The sequence below is a fragment of the Leptonychotes weddellii genome, chromosome 1 (genome assembly GCF_054177405.1).
Source record: "Leptonychotes weddellii isolate Sample4059 chromosome 1, ASM5417740v2, whole genome shotgun sequence".
In the NCBI taxonomy this organism is placed as follows: Eukaryota; Metazoa; Chordata; class Mammalia; order Carnivora; family Phocidae; genus Leptonychotes; species Leptonychotes weddellii.
The window spans coordinates 48,808,797-48,819,486 of record NC_138369.1 but is presented as its reverse complement, the minus strand read 5'-3'; the positions used below and the strand labels follow the sequence as shown (position 1 = coordinate 48,819,486).

General features: G+C 44.1%; 1 protein-coding gene across 3 annotated transcripts in view; it reads left to right on the top strand.

The window, feature by feature from the left end:
* The window catches only part of CFAP92 (cilia and flagella associated protein 92 (putative)), a 66,461-nt gene that overhangs the window by 9,298 nt on the left and 46,473 nt on the right, over nt 1–10,690 (top strand). For all 3 annotated transcript variants that reach the window (XM_081822830.1, XM_081822814.1, XM_081822822.1), the window contains exons 7-8: nt 3,223–3,369; nt 8,267–8,451. In XM_081822830.1, the coding sequence (XP_081678956.1) occupies nt 3,223–3,369; nt 8,267–8,451 (332 nt within the window). The remainder of the gene's footprint in view (nt 1–3,222; nt 3,370–8,266; nt 8,452–10,690) is intronic.

Genomic DNA, 10,690 nt, shown 5'->3' with positions numbered 1-10,690 from the left:
TAAATAACTACATTCCTATGTGATAGATGCTGTGGTAGGGTAGGTAGGTATGTTGGGGAAGCACAAGAGTCGGGTTTATGGAAAGACTCTTGGAAGATAAGCAGTTATTTGCTTCTCATGGTGGAATGAGGGAAATAGCATCCCAGGTCGCAGGAACCACTCATGCAGAAGCTTGTAGTCTTAGGAACAGACAGAGGGGCAAGGGTCCTCAGAAGCCACTACAGTGACCTCTTCATTCTTGACCTTGTTCTCCTCACCAGTTTTTCAGCAAGCAGTTAGGTTTCCAGTATGAGGTGGAATATTCTAGAGCCCTTGCACTTGCTGCCTCCTGGGATGGTCCACTTCCTGTTTGTACAGCTGTAACTGCTACAAATCATTTCCTTAACTCTCTATCAATTAATCTGCTTTTCCTGGTTCGAGTTCAACACTCCAAAGCTGCAGAGAGAAGTGACTGCTTGAGGCAGGCTCTCTGCCAGACATCAGAAACACAGTTACTCACATTCCTTTTTTAAGGCCCTAAAAGACTAGTCCACACTTTCATATCTGAACACCTTCGACTTAGTTTCTGAGTTTTCTCTTTTCCAGATTAAATAGTCTTGCTTTTCAGAAATACTCTTTAAGCATTTTAATGAGATTTTCAAACCATCTTTTTTATTTTGAAAAAAAAAATAGAAGAGTACACAAAAAATAAACAATGTATGTACAATTTAGGTGTTAATATTTTGCCACATTTCCTTCATTTCTTTCTTGCTCTTTCCTTCTTTTTCCTTGCTCTGTCCTCTTCTTTCTTCCTTCCTTTCTTCCTGTGTTTCTTTCCTTCCTTCCTTCCTTCCTTCCTCCCTCTCTCCATCCCTCTCATCCTCCCTTCCTTCTTTCTTTTTGAAAAAGAAAAGTTTACAGATACAGGGTGTCTCTTTTGCACGCTATGCTTTCAAGAAGCATACCCTAGGGGTGCCTGGGTGGCTCAGTCAGTTAAGCATCTGCCTTTGGTTCAGGTCGAGATCCCAGGGTGCTGGGATTGAGCCCTGAATTGGGCTCCCTGCTTAGGCCAGAATCTGCTTCTTTCTCCCCCCTACTTGTGCTCTCACTCTTTTTCTCTCAAATAAATAAATAAAATCTAAAAAAAAAAAAAAAAAAAGCATACCCTATCCTACATAGAAATTGGTGTGACCCTTCCCTGCCACCCCATTCTTTCTGACACATTCATACAATGTTGTGTTGATTTTTGTTTTTATGAGTTGCAGAAATGATTTCATACTGTACATATCTTCCTGCAACTTGCTCTTTGCATTCATCTTGATTTTTAAAGTTCATTTGTGTCCATATATGTAAGTCCAGCTCCTTCCTTGTAACATAGCCCCATCAGATGGCTATGCCATCCTCCACCTGTGGACTCCCCACCGAGGGACATTTGAGTTGTCTCCCATTTCCCGCTGTCACCAACACTGTGATAGCAAGCATTCTTGTGCAGGTCTCTGTGTGCCTGGGCCAGAGAGTCTAGGGCATTCGCCCAGTGGGGTCATAGGGCATGCGAAATGCACCTTGACCCCTCAGGAGGTATTGCTGGTTTTTACTCTCTGGATTGTACCTCTTTGCCCTCCTGACAGAAGTCCTGAGAATTCCAGCTTTTCCACATTATCAGCCATGCTTGACATGGTCAGGGGCTTACTTCCTAATTCCTCATGGGGTTGATAGCATCTCATATGCTTATTTGGTCACAGTCTTATGTGATTTACCTATTCCTGTTTCTTTGCTTATTTTTCTGTTGGGTCTTACGCTTTTTTAAATTTTTATTTTATTTTTTGAAAGATTTTATTTGTCACAGAGAGAAAGAGAGAGAGAGAGTGAGTGCAAGCAGGGGGAGCGGCAGGCAGAGGGAGCGCTATGCGGAACTAGAGCCCAGGACCCCGGGATCATGACCTGAGCTGAAGGCAGACGCTTAACCGACTGAGTCACCCAGGCATTCCGTTACACTTTTTTTTTTTTTTAAAGATTTTATTTATTTGAGAGAGAAAGAGCATGAGTGGTGGAGAGGAGCAGAGGGAGAGGGAGAAACAGATTCCCCACTGAGCAGGGAGCCTGAATTGGGGACTTGGGGCTTGATTCCAGGATCCCAAGATCATGACCTGAGCTGAAGGCAGATGCTTAACCGACTGAGCCACCCAGGCACCCCTGAGTTTTACATTTTTTCTTACTGATCCATAAGCTTTATTCTTTAAATCTTCTGGATAATTATCATGGTTACTTACATGCACTGTAAACATCATAGGCCAGGGTCTGCAACTTACTCTTTTACTTTATTTGTGCTGTCTCGTTTTGCATACCTGTTATGTAACTATTCCTTTCTAGTTTGTATTTTTGGTAATGTTTAAGAAATCCTCCTCATCCGGACATCAGTAGAGTCTCCTATATATTCTTCTAATTATTTTGAAGTTTTTTGTTTTGCACCATTAGTCTGCCTTTCATTTTGCATATGGCACGAGGTGCCCAATAATTTCATTTGCCTCCAAATGGATAGTCAGTCTAATTAATTGACTAGTCCATCCTTTCCCACTGATCTGAAATGCCACCTCTGATATCTGTTAAGTCCCCTTATACATGCAGTGTATTTCTGGGCTTTCTATAGTCTGTTCCATTGGTCTTTGTATCACAGAACAAATAGCTCATGGCTTCCATTACGTTAGATATGTATGTCTCCTCTTTTCTCCCCTGGATCTGAGCTTAGCACAGAGCTGAATATTTCATGTACCTTTGCTCATTTACTCTTCTCAACACCCTACAAGGCAGGTGCTATTGCCCCCCATTCTACAGATGAAGTGATTGAGGCTTAGGATGGTTAGGGAGGGGGGAGACCTGGTTCTGGAACCTTGGTGGTTCAACTCCACAGCCCAAACCTCAGCCCTACACTGTAGTTAAGAGCTGACTTGGGGGAGAAGTTTGGTATGTGGCGGTGCTGATCATCATCCAACCTCAGCCCCCTCTGCCCGTGTTCTTGGGTTGGACCAGGTGGGAGATCAGGATCTTCCTGCATGTAACTGACAATCGGTCTGCTATCTACACATAGACACATTTTCTGGTTGCTGGGGAAGGGCAGCAGCACAAAAGACAACCTCTGCCTTCAAGGATCTTCCAGAACCTTGTAGGTATGCATGTATGCTTTCACATATGGTAGCTTGGATATGAGCTCCTTTGAATGCTTACGTCTTTCCTTTGATTTCACAGTTAAACAGAAAGACTCAGAGGGGAGAAAGAAGAGCCAGAAGAAAAGGAAGAAGTCTCGAGCAGAAGAAGAAACTGACCTCAAGGTGGAAGGAAACTGGAAGCATGGTACCTTCTCCACTGAGCTGGTGGTGATGCCGCTCCTTGCAGGTGGCTACCCCTGGTCCCAACAGGTTCTGGTTGTCTTGTCCTATGTGGCTAGAATGTCCATAAACAGGATGCTCGCATTGACCAAGCCTCTGTTCTGCCACCTAGCTTCACGCTCATAGTCACTTCAGCAAAAGTGCAGGCAAGCGTCTCTGTTGTACAGAGGAGGAGAAGGAGGCACAGGGAGGTCAGACGTATTGTTCAAGATCACACAGCAAGTAAGGGCGAGGCCAGGGTTTGAACTCAGGCCTGATTCCAAAGAAACCTGTGAGAATAGTTGTGCTGATTTTGTTTGCTAAATAAGATGCTGCTTTTTATAAACACCGTCCTACAGATTTTTACGAAAACATCTAGTAGAGGAAATGAGGGAAGGAGCCGGTATTTCTGTCCCGTCCTGCTCATGGCAAACACTGAGCCTCCCAGTAAGCTTGGAGGGGGGCTCTCGGGGTGCCTGTCCTTTGTCCTGTGAGGCATCAAAACTCGCAGACGGCAAAGCTACTCACTTGAGGTCACATAGCTCAGGGGCAGAACAGGGGTTTCGTTCTTTGCTTTGTAAGATCTATCACAATTTGGAAACTAGGTTTTCTACGGTTTGACAAATAATAAGGTATGCATGTTATATCCCTAGGTTTTGACAATGGAAAGCTCAGAATGTATTTTGGGTAAAATTATATGACTTCATTTTTAAAATAGTAACATGGAGGGGAAACCCTCTTTCTTTTCAGAGAAAATCATTTCAAGCCTATTTCATTGTAGGCATTTTGTTGTTGTTGTTTTTGGCCATCAGGGTGAATGTGCGCCCTCTACTGGCCAATCTGCAGAAATCTAGGCTACTATCTTGAGCAGGAACGAACCCTTGCAGCGGCTTGAGGTTTTACCTCATGAAAGTCAGCATCAAGTTCCACAGGTGCCAGGAAAATCAAATTCTCACAAGCTCTTGTGCTGATGTTGATACATCTTGAGGAAATACGATTAATTTTTTAGTTTTCACTTTCTTTTTTTCAAGAATTTATTTATTTATTTGAGAGAGAAACACACAGCGAGAGAGGGAACACAAGCAGGGGGAGTGGGAGAGGGAGAAGCAGGCTTCCCGCCGAGCAGGGAGCCGATGTGGGGCTTGATCCCAGGACCCTAGATCATGACCTGAGCCGAAGGCAGACGCTTAACGACTGAGCCACCCAGGCGCCCCTAGTTTTCACTTTTAAATGGATTTTTGAAAATCCGCTTTCACCTAAAGTTGGACCTTTCAGGCTGTCTTAGCTTTCCCGTGGCATTGGAGTCTTTTCTAGAGAAATGAATTTTCAGAGACGCATACCCACTCTCAGGCTGTGCTCCAGGAGGACCCAGCCTCCGCACAGCGCTTGCACGCTCCTGCCCGGGGCACACATCTCTGGGGAACACCTTGTGGGCTGAATCCCCAAGAGAAACCCGTGCCTATAGATGGGTGAGCTCCGGGTCATCCGCTGACTTTGGGTCGAGGTTGATTTTGCTGCTTAATTTTGCTGTGGGAGGAAGGAGAAGCTCAGATGGTCTCAACCATCCTGGCGTGACTTTTTCCAGCAGGGTGAAGCCCAGAAGTGTCTGGGCTTCCCCTCTCTCTAACCTGCACTGTCACAGCCCTGTAAGGAGACAATGATTCCAAGAGCACCAGTGACAAACGGACTTTGAATCTTGGCTCAGCCACTGCCCAGCAAGTTGCCCACGTTCTCTGAGTTCTTCGACTCCATGTCCTCATCTGTAGAATAGGGGTGAGAATTTCCACCCCGGGAGGCTGCAGGAAGGATCACGTGAGATAATGTGTATAAACTTGCACACAGTAGGACTCAGAGAGGTTACTGGTGTGGAGGTGGCAGCTGCTTGTTCAGAACATTTGGGTGGGCTGGGTGCAGGGTGCTGGGCCTCCAGCAAGGAAGGCAGAAAGGTAAACCTCCTCCCTTGTACCGATAGCATGGTTTATGGTCCTAAGCTAAGAAGGGCCTTGGCTCGGCAGGCCAGCTGGATGTTTGTTTTTGCCGTAGAATAATAGCATAAGATCATTCCAAAACCAGCATGATAATTTTTGGTAATCATCTTCGATTTCAAATTAGGCCCTAGGCTTTGCATCCCCTAGTGGTGAATATTTGTTGGCCAGTGACCCATTAAGAGTTTCGAAAGACTCTGGAATGAGCTCTTATTTTTTGTTGCGTAGTGGAGGGGCCAAGTGTCACCAGGCAGGCCTGGTTTGGACATGGGTCCCACCGCTTATTGGCCAAGAGACCTTGGATGACTTCTGAACATTTCCGGACCTTAGTTTCTCTGTCTACGAAGCAGAGATGGTAGCAGCCACACAGGGCTGTTCTGAGGATCCAGTGACGTTAAGGCACGCTCAAGTCTGGATGTTGTAGATGCATGCACCTTGCGGGGTCCGTTCCTGGGCTCCTTTTCTCTTACTCTGGAGCTGGGCTCCTCAGCCTGGGCACTTGTGCCCCCAGGGGGACATTGGGTCGTATGAGGAGGTAGTGTTGGTTGTCACAGATGGGAGCAGAGGGAAGCTGCTGTCCCATAATGCACAGGACAGTCCCCGCAGCCAAGAATCTCTGTCCTCAAGTATCTGTGGTTTTGAGTTTGTGAAACCCTACCCTGGAGTTATGGCTGACGCCTCCCTAAATTTCTGAATGATGATTTGAGTGCACGTTTGCACTGGAGATTTCTTCTAAACGGGGCAGTCTTTTCCATGAAAAGGTTTACAGAGTTCTAGAATACAAATCATGATTAGTTATGGCCTTAATGAGTGAGCTTTGTTGAAGAGAAAGTCGTGGGAGCCCTGGGGGCTGCCCCCAGGAGCTGCACGTGGCCCCATGCTCAGGCCCGTGTGCTCAGCTGCACACCCCGGGCCCGTGACTTGTTTTAGAAGGGAAGCTCTTTCTGAGCATGAGTGACTGGGCCTTCGTGTGCCCTAGAAATACATTTACAAGCCTTGTGAAAGGAGCAGAGCTGATCTTTTTGAGCACCCGCTATATGCTGGGCAGTGTTCCCAGCAACTTCTCCTACATAAACCCTCTTAATCCTTCACCCTAAGCATGGTGGGATCTCTGCCCATTTTGCACAGGAGGAAATTAAGCCCCACAGAGCCTCTAACTTGTTGTAGGCCATGCGACTATAAGATAAGAGAGCCAGGATGTGAGCCTAGGCCTCTCTGTACAGCTGGAGGATTTGATCTCCCCCCCAGCCCCCACACCAATATGTCTCCACCTGGTAAAATGTATGGACCCCTTTCATGAGAAAAATAGTCTCCCAGCTATGTGTGTGCCACGTGGTGGCTCCGTTCACCCACCCTTTGCCCTACTTGCGCTCCCGCAAACTGTCCTAGCCGGAGGTGTGCCGTGTTTGATTCGGCTCCGATGTACCCGTTATGTTCTACATCAGGATCTATGCTTTTCTCGCTGGACCACACCTGTTAAAGCAGCACCACTGGCCTCCATGACAGAGACCCTGGCATTATGTGTTCTTGAATGTGTTTTGTTCTAAAGTACTTGCCTGGAGCAGCACTCTCCAAGAGAACTTTCTGCAGTGATGGAAATGTGCCAGATCTGTGTTGTCTGGTCCAGTAGCTCATAGCTACACATGGCTACTGAGCATTTGAAATGTGACTCATGTGATGAAGGAACTGCATTTTAAATTGTATTTAATTTTATTTATTTATTTATTTATTTATTTATTTATTTATAAAGATTTTTTAAATTTATTTGTCAGAGAGAGAGTGCAAGCTGAGGAAGAAGCAGGCTCCCCGCTGAGCAGGGAGCCTGATGCAGGACTCGATCCCAGGACCCTGGGATCCTGACCTGAGCCGAAGGCAGACGCTTAACCAACTGAGCAACCCAGGCATCCCTAAATTGTATTTAATTTTAATTTAAGTAGCCACAAATGGCCAGTAGTTACTATACTAGAACAGTGATTCTGAATCACCTGGGGAGCTTTTATTATGTTTTTTTAAAATATTTTATTTATTTATTTGAGAGAGAGTGAGAGAGCACAAGCTTGGGGGCGAGGCAGAGGGAGAGGGAGAAACAGACTTCCCACTGAGCAGGGAGGCCAACGTGGGACCTGATCCCAGTACTCTGGGATCATGACCTGAGCAGAAGGCAGACACCCAACCGACTAAGCCATCCAGGCGTCTCACTTGGGGAGCTTTTAAAAACCCTAGCTTGGGGATGCCTGAGTGGCTCAGTCGGTTGGGTGTCTACCTTTGGCTTGGGTCATGATTGGGCTCCTTGCTCGGCGGGGAGTCTGCTTCTCCCTCTGCCTGCCTCTCTCCCTGCTTGTGCTCTCTCTCTCTGACAAATAAATAAAATCTTAAAAAATAAAATAAAAATAAAAACCCTAGCATGGAGGCTACATCTCAGACCAAGTAAATCAGACTGCTTGAGGGTACCACCTAAGCATTGATATCCCACCTGTGACAACCAAAACCACCTCCTCATACGACCCAATGTCCCCCTGGGGGCACAAGGGCCCAGGATGAGGAGCCCAGCTCCAGAGTAAGAGAAAAGGAGCCCAGGAACGGACCCCGCAAGGTGCATGCATCTACAACATCCAGACTTGAGCGTGCCTTAACGTCACTGGATCCTCAGAACATCTATAATGATTCAGGAGATGCTTATATTACAAGATGATCATCAAGATTAAATCACAACAATTAAATTCTCTTAGGGAACTTATGGGACCTCAGTTTGAGAAACTGGCATATAATATGCTGGTAGTAGGTGTTTGCCAATTCCTTTTTTTTTTTTTTTTTTAAGTTTTCTTCTTTTGGTTATAATTTAACATTGGCTCTTTTCAGGTTGCCTGAACCCTTTGTACTTGTCTTGGGCTGTCATGAGTAACAGTCTAATGCTGTGCGTATTTCCCTCCCCACCCCCAGGATGGCAAACTGTTGTGAGTCGTGGCAGGGGGAAGTCTGCCAGCATTTTAGATTGTTTTTTGACTTTAAAAACAGAAGTTCCTATCATGACTGAGGAGCAAAAACAGGACTTAAATCCCCTGACCATAAAGATCAAGTGTGTTTCCTGCCTTCCATCACAACCTGTTCCCCTCCATGAACTAGAGGTAAGAATGAGCCAGAAAAACTGATTGGAGAGCTCTTTTTCCCATCTGGTTGCCCATTACTTGTCATCTCTAATTCCCCCCAGTGGCCTTCTGTGAGACGGATCATCATCCCCATTTCACCATTTAGGATCTCACAGCAAGACATGAGAGATTAGGTTCCTGGGTTTAGGAGCTACCAACTCTTGATGTCTCCCCACTACACCAAAGGTGTCCTTCAGGTGCAGGTAGTGATCCTCCCTTCAGAAGGAGCCTCCAGGCCTCATGGATACAGCAGCAGTGCTCACATAGATGCCACTCATTTTGAACCAACTAGGTTTAGTACTGATGTTTATCCTGGGAGTTCCCTTTTTCCTATTGTAGGATCCTTGTTTCCTGGATTCTGTCTTCCTCTTGCTTTGTTTGCTCTCTGATTTTGCTGGAACACATCTTCCTGTAGCTTCTTGAGAAAAGGTTAATGAGAGATACTTGTTTTGAGGTCTCATGTGTCTGAAAATATCTTTATTCTACCCTTACACTTGAGTGATATTTTAGCTGGTATAGAATTCTCATTTTCCTTCAGTTTTGAAGGCATTGTTCTGTGCTCTTTTATGTTCCATGTTGAACCTTTGTATTTGCTTTTTTTCTTCTCTCAAAGCTGTAGGATCTTCTTTTTGTTTTCTGAAACTGCTTGATTATGTGTCTTGGTGTGGGCATACCATATATTATACTTCCATTTTGAAATAAAAATTCAGAGGAAGTTGCAAAGGTAGAGAGATCCTATGTACACTTTGCACAGTTTTTTTCAGTGGTTATGTCTTATATACCAATAGTATAATATCAAAATCAGGATATTGATAAATGTGTGTGTAGTTCTCTGCCATTTTATCACATGCATGGATTTATGTAACTGTCACTGCACTTAAGATACAGAACTATTCCACCACCACAAAGTTCTCTCATGCTACCCTTTTATAGTCACAACCACTACCTAACCTTGCACCATCCCTAACCACTAACATGTTTTCCATTTATATAATTTTGTCAGTTTGAGAATGTTATTGTTGTGGGTTGAATTGTGTTCCCTCAAAAAGGTATGTTGAACACTTAACTGCCAGCAACTCAGAATGTGACTTTATTTAGAAATTGGGTCTTTACAGAGTTAATCAAGTTAAAATGAGGTCATCAAGATAGGCCCTAATCCAATATCACTGATGTCCTTATGAAAAAGGGAAATTTGGATGTAGAGACCAACATAGACAGAAGACAAAGAATACATGAAGAGATGTAGGGAGAATGCCATGTAGTGAGTAGTTATGTTGTCACAAGCCAGGAAATGTCTGGGGCTACCAGAAGCTGGAAGAGGCAAGGAAGGATGCTCCCTTAGCAACTTCAGAGGGAGCATGGCCTTGCTGACACCATGATTTTGCACTTTTAGCCTCCAGAACTGTGAGACAATGAAATTCTGTTGTACTAAGTCACCCAGTTTGTGGTAATTTATTATGGCAGTCCTAGGAAATGAACAGTTATATAAATGGAAACATCCAGTATGTGACCTTTTGAGATTGGCTCCCCCGCCCCATTCAGCATAATGCCCTTGCATTTAGCTGAGTCATTTTTTTAAATTTACTTTTAATTGTTTTTAAGACCATTTACATTTAGTGTAATTATTGATATTTTAGAGCTTAAGTCTGCCATTTTAATATTTTCTGTTTTCTCTGTTTTTTGTTTGTTTTCTTTTTCCTGCCTTCCTGTGGGTTTTTTGGAATTTAATTTTGATTTATATTATTTTTATTTTTGAATGTATAGGTTTTTAGTGGTTACTCCAGAAATTACATTATGCATACATAACTTATCACAGTCTACTGGTGTCAACATCTTTCCAGTTTGAGTGAAGTATAGAAACCTTACCTTCCTTCAAATCTGTTTACCCTATCTCATTTATAATTGTCTTAAATATTTCCTCTATATAGACTGAGAACCACATCAGACGATGTTATACTTTTTGCTTCAACTGTTAAGTGTAATTTAGAAAACTCAAGAGGAGAAGGAAAGTGTATTGTATTTACCTATAGATTTGCTCTTTCTAATGTTCATTTTTCCTTTCTGATGTTCCAAGATTTCTTTTTCTTTTTAAATTACTTCTGTTTCAGGAACTTCCTTTAGTCATTCTTTTAGGGTAGATGTGCTGACAACAAATTCTCTTAGTTTTTCTTTGTCTGAGGATGTCTTTATTTCTCCTCTATTCCTGAAGGCTAGCTTC